General features: G+C 38.3%; 1 protein-coding gene across 6 annotated transcripts in view; it reads right to left on the bottom strand.

The window, feature by feature from the left end:
• DGKB (diacylglycerol kinase beta) overlaps positions 1 to 13092 on the bottom strand; it is a 467640-nt gene that overhangs the window by 128284 nt on the left and 326264 nt on the right. For all 6 annotated transcript variants that reach the window (XM_054726080.1, XM_054726077.1, XM_054726078.1 and 3 more), the window contains one exon: positions 7207 to 7402. In XM_054726080.1, the coding sequence (XP_054582055.1) occupies positions 7207 to 7402 (196 nt within the window). The remainder of the gene's footprint in view (positions 1 to 7206; positions 7403 to 13092) is intronic.

Below are 13092 nucleotides of genomic sequence, written 5' to 3'. Positions count from 1 at the left end.
AAAGGTTTGAAAGTCATTAATATGAAGAAAATTATTATATAGAACATACTTTAGGGGTGTTTTTATTATAGTTTTTATTGTTCCAAAATATGGCGATAATGAATTGGAACCGCTGAAGAATTTTAGGGCACCTCTGAAGAATTGGAGTTATAACTCAGTTTGAAAAATAATGGTTTAGCTGAAGGCCTTTATTTCCTTTAAAATGCAAATATCTCTCCTTTCGTGCAATCAGTCATTTATACATTAATGTGCATAAATTTATTAGACATCTTGCTGGTGCTTAGAATTAATTCAGAAGAGGGGGCAGCAAAGATGAACTCAGCAACTGATACAAATGGGGATGATGAACTCTTAAGGCTAAGAGCACTGGAGATGTACCCGGCCTACCTTACAGCTTTGCTTGAAGACCTGCTGTCTATATATTATACACTCATTTATATTTCAAAGAAGAAAGAAAAGAGAGAAAAACAATAAAAGACAAATCCACTAAGGAAATGTTCACTGAATTAGATGAGTGTGAGTATGAATCTGATTCAGAATTGCATCCAACTGTTATAGAATATTTTTCTGGAACAACAATGTAATTAAGTGAATTCCTTATAATTTTCATCAACTTGAATGAAATAAACCCCAAAATTTCCAACCAGTGAATTTCTTAACTGAAGATACTCTAATCTTACACTGTGAGTATCCTCAAATATTGCAAGCAAATATTGTGCAGGACTTCCTGATCATGTACAGCATAATATATATATATATAAGAATTTAATGCTCAAAACCTAATCCTGTACCTTTGGTCTATGACACTTTTTAATATTGAATCTTTATTTTTGAAAGTATTACAAATGTTTCTTTTTCCCCCCATGGACCTCTTCTAATCTGCACCCTTTTCCCTAGGCCTTCAACACACTATTGCCTGTGTCCATGGGTTATGCATATTCATATAAATTCATTGGTTCATCTCTTCCCACCCACCCAACCACCCACCCCCACCTTTCCTCTGAGATTGGACAGTCTGTTCCATGCTTCCATATCTCTGGATCTATTTTGTTCATCAGTTTATCTTGTTCTTTAGTTTCCACATATGAATGAGATCATGTGATGCTTCTCTTAATCTAACTGGTTTATTTCACTTAGCATAATATTCTCAAGGTCCCTCTATGCTGTCTCAAAGGGTAACAGATAATTCTTTTTTTTATAGCTACACTAGAGGCCTGGTGCACAAAATTCATGCACTCGGGGTGGGGGGCCCTCAGCCTGGATTGCGAGAGGGTGCAGGCCAGGCCGAGGGACCCCATCGGTGCACAATCGGGGCTGGGGAGGACACCGGAAGTTGGCCAGCCAGGAAGGGACAGCAGAAGGGCTCCAGGGCATGTCCAGCCTGTCTTGCTCAGTCCCAATTGGCTGGACCCCAGCAGCAAGCTAACTTACCAGTCAAAGCATCTGCCTCCCGGTGGTCAGTGCACATCATAGCGACTGGTCAACAGGTCGACTGTCTGCCCCCTGGTGGTCAGTGCACATCATAGCGAACGGTTGAGCGGCCTTAGCATATCATTAGCATATTACACTTTGATTGGTTGAATGGCCGACCAGACAATCGAACACTTTTAGCATATTAGGCTTTTATTATATAGAGTAGTATTCCATAGTGTAAATGTACCACAGCTTTTTTATCCACTCATTTACCGGTGGGCATTTGGGCTGTTTTCAGTTCTTAGCTACTGTAAATAGAGGTGCTATAAACATAGGGGTGCATATATTCTTTCTGATTGGTGTTTTGGGCTTCTTAGGATATATTCCTAGAAGTGGGATGACTGGTTATGACACGTTTTTTAATTAAAAAGAAAACTTGTAAACTTTTTTCTTAATATATATCTTTCTACTAAATAAAATAATTTACCTTTATTACAAAAAAATCTAGTTATGCATAATTCTCCAACTCCACCCACCCACATCAGCAAAAGCTTTTGAAGATTTATGGAAACAAGAATACATTTCAATATAGTAAACATTTCTTAAACTTTAGTATTTTATGGAAGCATATCAGAAAAATTGTTAGTTAATATTTTGAGAAAATGCTCCTGATAAAGAAGTTACACTATTCAATTTTTCACTTTATTACTAATATAATAAAATACATTAATTTGAATCTGGGTTAAAGAAATATGCTGGACTAGAATTATATTTTCCACATTTCATTCTAACCTCTATATTTGCAATCATTTTGTGTATATTTGAAAATATATTTAGATTTAAAATGCTCATTGACCTTCACATTTATATCATTGTTGTTTTTGTGAAATTGAAAACAAAATGACTGAATAATATACCATTTAGGAAAGGGATTCATACAGATGTTTTAAGTATTAAATTTCACTCCTCACTATCAAGTATAACATTTAATAATTAACAAAATAAATTTGAAATTAAAACTTCAAAGCTTGAAGATACTTAAAAAGAGGAGATATTTTCCACTATTCCGTTGTAAAATATATCAAAATAAAATATTTTCTTGGGAGATTTAATTAAAAGGAAAAAGTAATTAACATATACTAGTCTACTTTTTATATTTAGCTGATGAGGTCATTTTTATCAATGAAATTACACTTATCTTGAAATAAAACTAAACCCTATAAGCATAGTTCAGTAAGAGGGGGAACAAAAAAATTGAGCCAATTTAGTTACAAACATTCTTCTGTTATTGTTCACACAATGATCTTCAAAAACTCTAATTTCTACTGTTTTTCTCCATTTTGTACTGAGAATAAGTATCCCTAAGTCATAAACCCTTTAGATTTCCACTTTCTCCTTTCCCACGTTTATGAAAATTCGGTCCCGATTGTTTCACACAGCAAGAAGGTAAAATGGGAAGAGATTCCTATAGTTATGAGCACTGATAGTCCATGAGGATAGTTCTGGCTAATATCTCTGTGCTTTATTCCAAATGTGTATTATTGAGAAAAGCATACAGAGAAGAAGAGTGAGGCCAGTAAACGGTATGTCTGCAGTAGCTCCATAGATGTTGTACTCACTTGCCTTGGTAAAACATACCTATGGGTCTTAAGAGTTTTAACAGCTCAACGGGTCAACATAGTTGGCAGTTGAGCATTGAGAATCAATTCAGATATTTAACTGTAATATCTACATGCCAAGGACATGGTAAGTATTGGTATGTAGTGACCAACTATAAAAATAAACCTGAAAATTATTACATGTATATATGATATACATAAAATTCTTTTTGATTGTATGAACTATATTACTATGTAATGTATATCTACTCATTGCTTCCCTAGGGAGAGAGCAGAGCTTTTTATGTTTGATCTTAGTATGGTCCTTGAACTAATTTTAATATTTAGAAATTTTTTAACTTTCTTAGAAATTTACTGAAGTACTATTTAAATATAAATGCAATATTAACCACATTAAATCTTAGATGTTTATAATCCTACTAGTGGCCCAGTGCATGAAATTCGTGCATATTAAATAGGAATTAATTAGAGGAAATATTTTAATATTGCTATTTGCCCTTTCTCTATAATAGAATTGTCAGAAATGAAAAAAAATTAGTAAAATGTATATGAAAATCTCCCTCCTGTCAGAGTCTGGGGTGCACCATGGGACCCAGAGTCAAGTTATCGCCCACTACACGCATGTGCTTTGAAAACACAGGAGACCCAGACCCGGCTGGCCCCATCCCCATTGGGTGAGACCCAGACCCAGCGGGCCCCACCTCCATCAAGTCCCTCTGGGTTGGGGGTGCAATCTCAGGTCCCCCGTCAAGCCACACCAGGTGGGGGCGCAGCCTCAGGTCCCCCGGCCCGGCGCCTGGGGTGGGGTGGGGGGCAGCCTCAGGTCCCCGTCAAGCCCCACTGGGGGGGGCACAGCCTGAGGTCCCCCAGCCTGGCACTGGGGTAGGGGCATGTCATGAAGTCCCTGTCAAGCCCCACAAAGCAGCGGGCACAGCCTGAGGTCCTCATCAAGACCCACCGGGTGAGGGGTGTGGCCTGAGGTCCCCTGGCCCAGCGCTGGGGTGGGGGGCAGCACGACATGAGGTCTCTCAGCCTGGAGCTAGAGTGGGGGGCACAGCCTGAGTTCCCCTGTCAAGCCAGGCCAGGTGGGGGGTATGGCCTGAGGTTCCTTACCCCAGGCAGGCACCATGCAGCCTCAGGTCCCTGCTGTTCAGTTGTGATGTTATGGCACCCCGGCTAATTTGGATATTCCTCTATTATTATATAGGATATATAATAAAAGCCTAACATGCTAAGTGTCCAGTCGTCTGTTCGGCCATTCAACCAATCAAAGCATAATATGCTAATGATATGCTAAAGCCGCTCAACTGCTCGCTATGATGTGCACTGACCACCAGGGGGCAGATAGTCGACCAGTTGCTATGACATACACTGACCACCAAGGGGCAGACCTCTGACTGGTAGGTTAGCTTGCTGCTGGGGTCTGGCCAATTGGGACTGAGCGAGACAGGCTGGACATGCCCTGGAGCCCTCCCGTGGTCCCTACCCTGCTGGCCAACCTCCCAGGTCCCTCCCCAGCCCTGATCGTGCACCTGTGGGGTCCCTTGGCTTGGCCTGTGCCCTCTCACAATCCAGGCTGAGGTTCACCCACCCACCCCCAAGTGCACGGATTTCATGCACTGGGCCTCTAGTTATATATAATTCCCTCCAGCTTTAAATTCATAGAGCCCCAAACTGCTCATTTTGTCTATGTATTTCTCCTTTAAAATTTCTCCATGTTTTCATATAGTTGTTTTCATTTCGCATATGAATTAATTTTAATTTTCACTTTAATTAATTTGGTATAAACTTACTTATATTAAACTAGAGGCCCACTGCACGAAATCAGTGCAGTGAGGGGGGGAGGGAGAGGGGTGTGTTCTTCAGCCCGGCCTGCACCCTCTTGCAGTCCGGGAGCCCTCACTCCTTACCGCCCGCCTGCTCACTGCTCTTTACCACTCAGCTCAATGCTCCTTAGCACTGCCCTGGAGGCAGGAGAGGCTCCCACCACTACTGCTGCATTCGCCAGCTGTGAGCACAGCTTCTGGCTGAGCAGTGCTCCTCCTGTGGGAGCACACTGACCACCAGGAAGGTGCTCCTGTGTTGAGAGCCTGCCCCTGGTGGTCAGTGCGCATCATAGTGACAGGTCATTCTGGTCATTCTGCTGTAATGGTCACTTAGGCTTTTATTATATAGATGAGAGGCCTGGTGCATGAAATTCATGCACTGGGGGGGGGGGGGGGATCCCTCAGCCCAGTCTGCACCCTCCAATCTGGGACCCCTCGAGGGATGTCCGACTGCCCATTTAGGCCCAATCCCAGGACATCCCTCTCACAATCCAGGACTGCTGGCTCCCAACCGCTTGCCTGCCCACCTGCCTGATTGCCCCTAACAGTTTCTGCCTGCCAGCCTGATCACACCCTAACCACTCCCCTGCCAGCCTGACCAACACCTAACTGCTCCCCTGCTGGCCCGATTGCCCCTAACTTCCCTCCCCTGCATGCCTGGTCCCCCCAACTGTCCTCCCCTGCAGGCCTGGTTGCCCCCAACTGCCCTCCCCTGCTGGCCATCTTGTGGCGGCCATCTTGTGTCCACATGGGGGTGGCCATTTTCTGTGTTGGAATGATGGTCAATTTGCATATTACCTCTTTATTATATAGGATTACACTACTTTTAAAAAAGAGAAAAAGACAAATATCATATGATTTCACTTATATGTGGAATCAAAAGAAAATAATGAATGAATAAACTAGACTATACATGCAAAAAACAGACTTGTGGTTGCCAGCAGAGCGGGGCTTGGGGGACTGGGTGGAAGAGGTGAAGGGATTAAGAAATACAAATTGGTAGGCATGGGGACATAAAATACAGCATAGGGAATAGAGTCAATAATATTGTGATTAAATGCATAGGATGCCATGTGGGTTGTGAAAATATAGGGGAGAACACTGTGTAAATATATGATTGTCTTAACTACTAGGCTGTACACCTGAAACCAATACAAAATAATATTGAAAGTTAAATGTAAGTTGAAGTCAAAATAAATAAATAAATTGCACTACTTTTCAAGATGTACCTCTTTAAGATTACCTACACATCTAAGGGGCATCAAAACCTCTGTCATTGGCAGGTTGTAATAAACACTTCTTTCAAGAGGATACCTAATGCTTTCTCCATCAATCTTTGTCACTCTCATAGTCACCAAATTCCACATAACAGAAGTCACTGCCTGCTACTGAAACTTGAATCAGACACCTGAAGACATTAAAACATAAAGCCACGTCCTATCACCATCAAGCCTAACAACCCTCCTCACAATTATTTATTAAAAAATATACACATTATTTTATTGGGTTCATAATAAGCCTATAACAACTTCACATTTTATCTTTGCACTGGGCTGAGCCAAACATCTGAATGTCATTAATAGAATTAGGCAGATTCGAAAAGGTAAAGAAATAGTATGGATAATACGCATAAATTATTTGGACATGATAAATTATTAGAATGCTATCAATTTATCTTTGCTTATAAAATCTATCAACAGGAGTTGGTTGTCAAGTCCCAATGTGATATACATTACAATGTCGTTGAAAATTCTGATCCACAACTATTCTATCCTATTTTGTTTGTCCTTTGTCCCCCGTTCCCCAGGTTTCCTAATTGTTGTTATTACATTTCTGAAATAATAGCAGCAGATAATTGAAATTTATTGTGGGATATTTAAACATGCAATTATATATGGTACTTAGAACAACAGCTTAATATAAGATACTTCAATGTCACAGCCTGACTGAGCAAAGCCACAAATAAAAATTCTTGCAGCACAACCTTAGGAAAGTTTTAACTAGCCCTTGTTAGAGCAACTGGAACACCCTGAGCGAGACAATCACATTCCAGATTATGTGTACAATATGCGCTATATTATTATACTCTAAATATCCAGATGTATTTATTGTCTGTAGGAAGTTATATACCCAAAAGAGAATAAAGGAGTAAAAAACTAAAAAATTCAGCCAGTGTACACATGATTGTAGAATCTATTACGATATAATTTAATCACACATGCATATCTGATTAAAAAAACACAACTTATAAATATATAGACCATAGTGGGATGGGATATTCTTTCATTTTGATGTAGCCTCTGAAAGCAGATTAAAATACATTTAACAAACAGCGTGGGAAAACGTACCTTGACTTGCAAACTTCAACTCTTTGGCATCTGTGAGTGTGGTCCTTTTGTCAGACCCTTTCTTCTCTATCCGGCGATGGCTTCGTCTTTTCTTAGACTCTCCCCAAAGGTTGGATCCTCCATGCATGCTGGGTATATTCAAGATGGCAATTCCTTCCAGAGAGATGTTTATTAAATCTATCTGAACTCCATCACACTGATCAGTAAAAAGAAAAGAACAGAAAGATAGTTTGTCTTTCTTTCCTTGATTTCTCCTTCTGTATTTCTTTATCTCTTAATAAGAACTTTAAAATCCATAATCTTGTCATTTCTAAATAAGCTTTTCAAGAACACTTCAATATTTACCCTAAATGTCAATATAGAATATAAAACAGACAAAAACATTAACCTGTTATACAGACTCTAAAAATGATCAAATTGAATCATCAGTGTCTTTTGTTTACAGAAAACCTTTGGGAAAGAGACGCATTAGCATCTGCATGTATAACAAGTTATACATTTCCAATGTGTTACAAAAAGCTTGATTCTGGGAAGTCTGGTCAAATTTTAGGTGCACATTTTAATGATTGCCTCCTATTTAGAACACACTTCAAGGCACTCTTAAGAGAAAGTGAATAAGAATAGACTTTTGAAAAAAGAAAAGTTCAAAACAGAATTTGCAAGAAAGAGCTCTGAATTCCATTAGAATGGCCAATGATGGCTTTTTGTTTTTCTTTTCTAGATCAAGTTCCAAATACAGCGTTAAAGGCCCTGAGACACATAGTTGTCCAAATGAATATGGAGGACTAGGCAGGCTGAGTGAGGGAAATGCCAAGAGTAGCGGTAAATGTAATCGCCAAGCCATCACCACTTTATAGCTGCTGTAACAACGAATTAAAAAATAAAAACCATTAATTAGGTAGTTTTTTTTCTGTTTGTCTGAAAAATACAAAACTTGCTAACAGACACAGTGGTAAACTTTAAAATATTTTGAATTCTCTCTTCATTTCCACCGATGGACATATGTAGAGAGTGACAGGCTACACTGTATTTTTGGAGTCACTCATTTCTAAAGTGGTAGTAATTACAAATAAAACCCAGACATTGTTCTCCCATGTTCAATTATAAGTCAATCTGAGAAGAGAGATGTAAACACATAAGGGTAGTTTACAAAAAAACTTTGTTGGGAATATGCATTTCCGAACTTGAAGGGTATCTGCAGTGCGATTGTTTTATGTATCATGTCATAGTCCAGGAAAAAGACATTGAGAGGAATCATCATTTTCTTTCTCCTGGCAATCATGATGTCTGAACCTAGAGGAGCTAATGCTATGTCAACGTGATAAAAAACAAAAAGAAAACAAATAGAAAATCTTTATCCTTTTCCACTTCTGCCTCATCACACTGAACCTCATACTGCATCTGAGTCACTAAAATGTAAACACTGTGAAATAAAGCACCACATCTTGAGCCTACTTGGCAGGGCTAGAAGCAAATTCTAGAGAAGGTGCCAAGTTTTCATTCAAATTGCTTCAATGAGGGTGAAACCAAGGTCTGGATGATGTCTTCTCCTCCCCCCCCCCCCACCCCTACCCCAGAAACAAGTGATTTTTTTCTCCCTCTTCATGTATTAAATTAAGATGATTTCTTTTTACTAAAGAATTCTACTCATGTGTATATTCACTTACTGCTATATATTCTAGATAAACAGATATTAATTTCATAATTAAAAGTAATCTTGTGTAAATACCCTGCAGGCCTCAATGAATCAAACACATACTGTGTGTCAGGCTTCCCACTGTCTTCAAGTGGAATGTACTGGCTGGATAATTAGATAGTACATATTTTTTAACCTTATTTGCATGCATATTATATCTTTTGCACACTGACAAGCAGCAGTAACAACAAAAGTCAGATTACCACAGGGAATTCCCACAAAGAAGTCTTCATTCCTTATAATTTGCAGCCTAAATTAAAATAATTTGATCTTTGACAAGGATGAAATGTCAAGCAGAAGGGGGTCCCCTACAAGCCATGGCCTGTGGCTTCTGAAATCTGCCTAATTTATGTCAGTCACTTCTTAATACATATTTAAGTGTTACACGAAAAAGATGATAAATATGCAATCTGACACCTTTGGTATTTCCCTGCTGTTAATTTATAAAGGTCTGGTTTCCCCCAAACCGACTAAAATCACTTAAATAACAGAAGAATGGAGAAATAAACTGAAGTTGGGGCCTGGCTTCCATTTTCACTCAATATTGAACACAGCAGGTAGGACACTAAGACAATTATGGGACTAGGCCTTAGAACCCCACTGTGACAAGTTACTTTCAGAATTAGTGAAGAAGTCTTCCTTTGTTCTTATGCCTACAAGGAAAGCACATTGGCAAATAGGCTTAAAATAATGAACCGGGGAAGCTACATGTGACTATGGAAAAATATCAGTGTATACTATTATTCATGTTTTCAATCTTCAGCGTCTGGTCACATGTAGTTTTAAGGAAACAGAGTAATTAGCTCTTTAACAAAGTTAAAAAAAAAAATCATCGAGTCCCAAGAAAGGACTTATGAAGAACACGGAGGTTCCTATGAGAGGAGGACAGTGTACTTACATAAATTGCTATTTATTAATGATTTGTTTCCACTAGTTCTTGACCCCAGACTACCTTCCTCTGTTTGCTTTAACATTATGTTCGTTAGTCAGGAAACTTTCAGTGCTCATTCTGATGGAGACCAGGAATTGTCTGGTGCGCACCAGCGGAGTGCATGGAAATAAAAGCTGAGGTGAGAGCTATGAAATATAAACAAGTTATAATACTGTGTCAGATAATATTTTCATCCGTTTCGAAGATTTACGATTTTTAAAAAGGTAGCTACAGAGGAAAAGAATGTGAAAGCTTAAAAGCTAACAGGCTTGGTTAGTCAATAAATCCTGAATATTTTTATTACGTAGAGAAAAGGTCGTTAGCACATAGTACTATGGGAGCTATTTGCAAAGTGCAAAGCTGGGATGCCATTGTCTACTCTTTTCGGTTTTAAAGGGAAGATCTTATTCCATAGAAATTTACCTAAAAGAAAAGAAGATGGTTTAAAAATTATTTTTTTCCAATGCATTTGAATCCTGGTTTACTAATATACCCTGCACCATACTATACAAAGGTGTTAAGGGAAAGCTTTTATATGTGAATTTAGTGTTTTAGATTCAGTTAATTTGATAGGAAAATTCAAAACATGTGAGTAACACTGGAGAGCTATAAATGTGGATAATAAATTTGATAAGATAAAATTAATGATAAACTGTAAATAAATTTTTTCATAGTGAGTCTAATTTTATGCTGAGGTCAGATAAAAATTATTCATATTTTGCTTAATAAAACATAAGACCCCTAGGTGCCTTTCCCAAATCATTTAATACAAACTTTGCTTTTAATATATTATATTGAAATTTTAAAACTTCTAATTTTTCATTTATCTTTTGTAACAAAGTTAGAAGATAACTGATATCCTAAAAATTAAAAATTTCAACTTTGTTAATATCTCTCTCACTATATACATTATACATTATCAATTTATACACATATATACATATATGTATAAAATCTATAATTTATTTGTTCCTTAGATTTAAAACTTTTGGCAGCAACACAATTCTTATTTCTCTGAAATTATTAAAGAAAATGTTCATCTGTTCAATTCTGCAATGGAAACATAAAATCTCTTTAATTCATAGGATTTTGAGGCAGACTAAGTCAAATACAGTAGGTCCTCAGGTTACATCAGAGATCCGTTTCTAAGGCGTGGCATAACGTGATTTTTGCCGTAAGTCAGAACCCACCTACATAAGCACCTACGTCACTCACATAGAGCACATACACAGCAGTAATGAAGTGAAACAGTAAAAAAAATTAAAAGAAAGATAACAATTCCTGACCTTTACTTGTGGTAAATACAGTAAATAATAAAAGACATAAAGCACATATGTACATACGTCGAAATGACGGAACTTTTTTTTTTTAATAAATAAATGGGAGATGGCCACATAACCAAGAAATGGTACATGTGGACTCCAATGTAACCTGAGGACTGCCTGTAATGTGTTTGCATTGCTTAGCACCAAGCATGAGGTTTAATTAATAATAGATAAAACTTAGCCATCTATAATAATGAAAGTCTAATATGCTAATTAGACCAGACAGCCAAACAACCTTCCGATGTCCTTCTGGATGAAGCTGCGGTGGTGGGGGCCAAGGCAGAGGCAGTTAGGGGTGATCAGGCAGGCAGGCAAGTGGTTAGGGGTGATCAGGCAGGCAGGCAAGCAGTTAGGGGCATCAGGAAGGCAGGCAGAGTGGTTAGGGGAGATAAGGCAGGCAGGCAGGCAGGCAGAGGGGTTAGGGGCAATCAGGCAGGCAGAGGTGGTTAGGGGAGATCAGGCAGGCAGGCAGGTGGTTAGGGGTGATCAGGCAGGCAGGCAGGCGAGCGATTAGGAGCCAGCGTCCCAGATTATGAAGGAGATGTCTGACTGCCGGTTTAGGCCCGATCCCCCGAGGGGTCCTGGATTATAAGAGGGTGCAGGCCGGGCTGCGAGACCCCCACCCTCCCGTGCACGAATTTCATGCACTGGGCCTCTAGTATCATTATAAACTTGTATCTCATATTATTCTAAATATTCAACCCTTTGGGGAAAAACTTCCTGCATAAAAGAGAAATGTGAAATGAAGGGTCATGCAGTAAATGTGTTTTGAAGAGGCTGCTTATAAAATATATATACCCATTACATGAGGCACTCTTGTACTGGAGTGGTTTTATTCTCTGGTATATATTCTCAAACCATAGTTGGTATAATTTTAGGCCAAATGGGAAGCAACAGGAAACAGAATCGAATTTCCAAATAGCTGCTTTTGTTATATTTAATTATGAAGGAACCTTGAGGGTAGAAAGGAATATTCTACTAATATGATAGACTGGATTCATTAAAAAGTAGAGAAGCAGATTTTATATTACCATCCATATACACAAAAACACACACACACATACACACACCCCAAATTTTAGAATTAAGATGAATACATAAAATTATAAAAGTGCTTTAAGATTTGCAACAATAGAATGGAAAGTGCACGGCTCATGTTCTGATTTATAAATGTTACTATAGTGGTTTCCAGAACAAGCCAGTAAATGCAGAGATGGTAAGTCACACGTGGAGGGCATGTAAAGAACACAGTCTAAGATAAATAATTTAATTCTTGTGCCCATATTTTTTGGGGGAACATTCTAAATAGTTATTCTATAAGATGTCAATGTTTTCCACATTGATTTTCATTAAATATCTTTTGCTATGTGATGCAACCTTTTCCTTGAACATTTTTTATTTTGTGACACATAAATACATAATTGTGTGAATATATTCATCCGTTCAACTACTGAAGAACCCCTTGTTTGCTTCCAAGTTTTGGTAATTATTAATTAAGCTGTTATAAATATCCATGTTCAGGTTTTTGCATGGACATAAGTTTTCAATTCCTTTTGGTTTTCAACTTTAATAAAGTATAATTGGTGGACTGTATGGTAAGAGTATATTTAGTTTTGTAAGAAAGAGAGAGAGATAAATATCACATGATCTCACTCATTTATGGAATATAATGAACAACATAAACTGATGAACAAAAATAGATCTAGAGACAGAGAAGCATCAAACAGACTGTCAAACCTCAGAGGGAAGGTAGGGGAGGGTGGGGGTAAGGGGGAGAGATCAACCAAAGGACTTGTATGCATTCCATTTTTCAATGGGATTGTTTATTTTCTTAATGTTGAGTTTTAAGAGTTCTTTGTATATTTTGGATCAGGTATGTCCTTTGCAAATATTTTCTCTCCATTGGTGGCTTGCTTCCTCATTTTCTTGACATT

This window comes from Eptesicus fuscus, chromosome 14 (genome assembly GCF_027574615.1).
Source record: "Eptesicus fuscus isolate TK198812 chromosome 14, DD_ASM_mEF_20220401, whole genome shotgun sequence".
NCBI classification, from domain to species: Eukaryota; Metazoa; Chordata; class Mammalia; order Chiroptera; family Vespertilionidae; genus Eptesicus; species Eptesicus fuscus.
Note: the sequence above shows the minus strand (reverse complement) of the source record. Positions and strands in the feature narration are given on the sequence as shown.